General features: G+C 44.3%; 1 protein-coding gene across 1 annotated transcript; it reads left to right on the top strand.

Annotated features, from left to right (window-relative positions):
* The first annotated feature begins 1421 nt into the window (after positions 1-1421).
* LOC128566037 (olfactory receptor 6Q1) lies at positions 1422-2375 on the top strand. The gene has a single exon (XM_053562942.1). It carries the CDS (start codon positions 1422-1424, stop codon positions 2373-2375), a length of 954 nt encoding a protein of 317 aa, XP_053418917.1.
* Positions 2376-3658: the final 1283 nt, after the last annotated feature.

The raw sequence follows: 3658 nt of genomic DNA, 5'->3' as shown, positions 1-3658 counted from the left end.
AAGGCAAGAGAATCGCTTGGGCACAGGAGTTTGAGGTTGCTGTGAGCTGTGATGCCATGGCTCTACCCAAGGCAACAGCTTGAGATTCTGTCTCAAAAAAAAAAAAAAAAAAAAAAAAGATTATTTAGTGGTTTGTCCTTGATCCTATATTTCAGTTGATGTTGGAGCTTGAATTTGAACCTAGATTGGATGTGAACTCAATCAATCCTGTTGATTCTCTTAAGAGCCATGTTCACTCTGCACACTTATTAGCCTTTTCTTAATTAAGACCGCCGTCAGTCCCTGCTATCCTTGCAAAAACCTCCCAGCCTAGTCTTCCTGCCTCCTATCTTGTTCCCCTCCAAATATATTGTGCCTCCCCAACTCCAGGGCAAAAAGCATAGTGTTGCTCCCCCGCTTATAACACTTCCAGCCTCTGTACCCCTCAGCCTGAAGCATGCTTTTTCCTTTCTCCGAACTTGGTTACTAGTCCTTGATGAGATCCCAGCCTGCTCCTCAAGGCTAGCAGCAGGAGAAATGAACAGGAAGACTTTACCCCTGCTAATATTTACTGAGCCAAACATGATCCTAAGTACTTTCCAGGAATTATCTAATTTATAAGCACCCACACTCCCATATGAAAACTATAACCCAACTACAGCCCAAGATGAAGGGGAAAGAGGAGGGGGAGGGTTGGGAGGAGGGAGGATGGGTGGAGGAAGGGTAACTGGTCGGACGACACCTATGGTGCATTATACAAGGGTACAGGTCAAATCTACTAAGTGTAGAGTATAAACGTCTTAAGACAATAACTAAGAAAGTGCGGTGAAGGTTATGTTAACCAGTTTGATGAAAGTATTTCAAATTGTATATAAAACCAGCACATTGTACCTCATAAATGCACTAATGTACACAGATACAATGTAATAAAAAAATAAATTTTCACAACTCTATTAGTTGGGTTCCCTTATATTTGATGCCAAATTTGCTTGCTTGGGAAGCCAAGCTCTTAATCTCTATAGTAAATTGTCTCTACTTCAAGTTTCCTAAATGCACCATGTCCCCTCTGGTGCCTGAGATCTTATACTTGCCAAGCCCTCTCTCCTTATCTACCTCTTGTTTCACTGACTCATACTTTCTTTTCAGGTTTCAGGTTTAACCAGTTTCCTCTCCAGGAGATTGCTTAAGGCTGGTTGATCTTGCCTGCTTCGTGCTACCACAATATCCGGTCTTATTTCTAGCCAGCACTTTTCATTTTGTGTTGACGTTGTCTGTTTTCTTGTGCCCTTCACAGACTGCAGATTCTTTCCATGTAGGAACAGTCTTGACTTCACTTTCCCCTTTTTGAAATGAAAGGTATTTCTGTCTGCCATCCTCACAGGTTCTCTCTGAGCCTTCATCGTTTACAGGGCTATGAATCTACAGAGTAAAAACTTGCACATATGCAGCCGTATACCAGAAACTGGACCCAGGTAACAGAGTTTGTCATGGTGGGCTTTGCCGGGGTGCATGAAGCACGCTTCCTCTTCTTCACACTCTTCCTCACCATGTACCTGTTCACACTGGTGGAGAACTTGGCCATCATCTTAGTGGTGGGCTTGGACCACCAGCTGCGGAGACCCATGTATTTCTTCCTGACGCACCTGTCCTGCCTTGAAATCTGGTATACCTCCATCACAGTGCCCAAGATGCTGGCTGGTTTTATTGGGGTGGGTGGGGGAAAGAATATCTCCTATGCTGGCTGCCTATCCCAGCTCTTCATTTTCACCTTCCTTGGGGCAACTGAGTGTTTCCTACTGGCTGCCATGGCCTATGACCGCTATGTGGCCATTTGCATGCCTCTGCACTACGGAGCCTTGGTGTCCTGGGGCACCTGCATCCGTCTGGCGGCTGCTTGTTGGCTGGCAGGCTTCCTCACACCCATTTTGCCCATCTACCTCATGTCTCAACTGATATTTTGCGGCCCAAATGTCATCGACCACTTCTTCTGTGATGCCTCACCCCTGCTAGCCTTGTCCTGCTCAGACGTCACCCTGAAGGAGACTGTGGATTTCCTGGTGTCCCTGGCTGTGCTCTTGGCCTCCTCCGCAGTCATTGGTGTGTCCTATGGCAACATTGTCTGGACGCTGCTGCATATCCGCTCGGCTGTCGAGCGCCGGAAGGCTTTCTCCACCTGTGCTGCTCACCTGATGGTGGTAGGCCTCTTTTATGGCACTCTGTTCTTCATATATGTCAGGACCAAGGTGGCCTCCTCCATCAACTTTAACAAAGTGGTGTCCGTCTTCTACTCCATTGTCACACCCATGCTCAACCCCCTCATCTACAGTCTTCGGAACAAGGAGGTGAAGGGAGCTCTGGGTAAAGTCTTTTCTTTCAAGTCTTGGAAGGGATGGTGAGGAGGCAGTGGGGGACCCCGTTTCCTTGCCTTGAATATTTAAAAGGAGGGTGGTGAGGACTATGGACGAGAGCTTTGGGTCAGGAGTTATGACTATGCACAAGTTAAAATAAAATGCTAAGCTGCTGTAACAAGAGAGCCTGAACTATCATGTAGCTTAAAAAACGAAGGAGATTTTTTCTTACTAGAAAGAGTCCAAGGTGAGTTGTTCCAGCTTGGTTGATGACTCTGCTCAACAAGCATTCAAGGGTCCAAGTTCCTTCCATCTTGTAGGGTCAATATCCTCTAAGATGTTGGCAAAGTAAGGTCTGTAGGCCAAATCCTGTTCAGCTCTGGTGTTTAATGAGCTGTGAGCTAAGAATGGTTTTTACACTTTTAAGTGGTAGTAGGTAAATTGAAAGAATGACATTTTATGACACATAGAAGTTTTATAAAATTGATATTTCGGTGTCCATCAATCAAGTTTGATTAGAACACAGTCACGCCTGTGTGTATTGTTTATGGTGCTTTGTGCTGCAAAGGAAGAGTTGCGTATAGTAGTGACACAGCGACCACTCGCTGACCCCCAGTCGAGAGCCTGCCTGTTACTTACATGGTGAGAAGTTGGTGAGAGGCCAAGGGTGGTAAAAACACCTTGTAGCTGTGCAGCCAGATGTCCAGTTGCCAGCTGATGACTGTAGAAAAAGAGGAGGACAAATTTTGGTGGACAACCACCAGTTTCCAATGCAGACTAAACTCCCAGAATCAAAGTTGATGTTTCATGTGATCTGTGCACTTTGTCACTTTCCTACCTCTGTCTTCTTATTTGAAATATAGAGGGATCCTCTGTCTTTATCACTTGGTGTTTTGGAAATGGATTTATTTTTTTATTTTTTTTTTTATTGTTGGGGATTCATTGAGGGTACAATATGGAAATGGATTTAAGAAGATTTCTATGGCAATGTCAGCTCTTTTGAAATAAAGTATAAAAAGACAGTTATAATTCAAGTAGTTTCCTTCAAGTAAATAGCTACATTCTGAAAGACCTTTATAATTATCATCTGAACGTGGATTCCAGAAACTAGTAGATGGAAGAGGAAGTTGTTGAGCTGGGGACTGGTTTTGGTGGGTGGAAGGACAGATTTTCTGGGATGGTATTTCTCAGCTGGCCAATAATGAGCAGATTATATTACGGTGCTCACTCAACATCATAGTCTCTCCAAATAGGATCTGAGCTGTTGCATTTTTCCACTAACAGGGATGGTACAAACCACGTATTTTGAAAGTCATTTCATTTATTGCATA

This window comes from Nycticebus coucang, chromosome 14 (genome assembly GCF_027406575.1).
Source record: "Nycticebus coucang isolate mNycCou1 chromosome 14, mNycCou1.pri, whole genome shotgun sequence".
NCBI classification, from domain to species: domain Eukaryota; kingdom Metazoa; phylum Chordata; class Mammalia; order Primates; family Lorisidae; genus Nycticebus; species Nycticebus coucang.
This window is presented reverse-complemented; position numbering and strand designations above follow the sequence as displayed.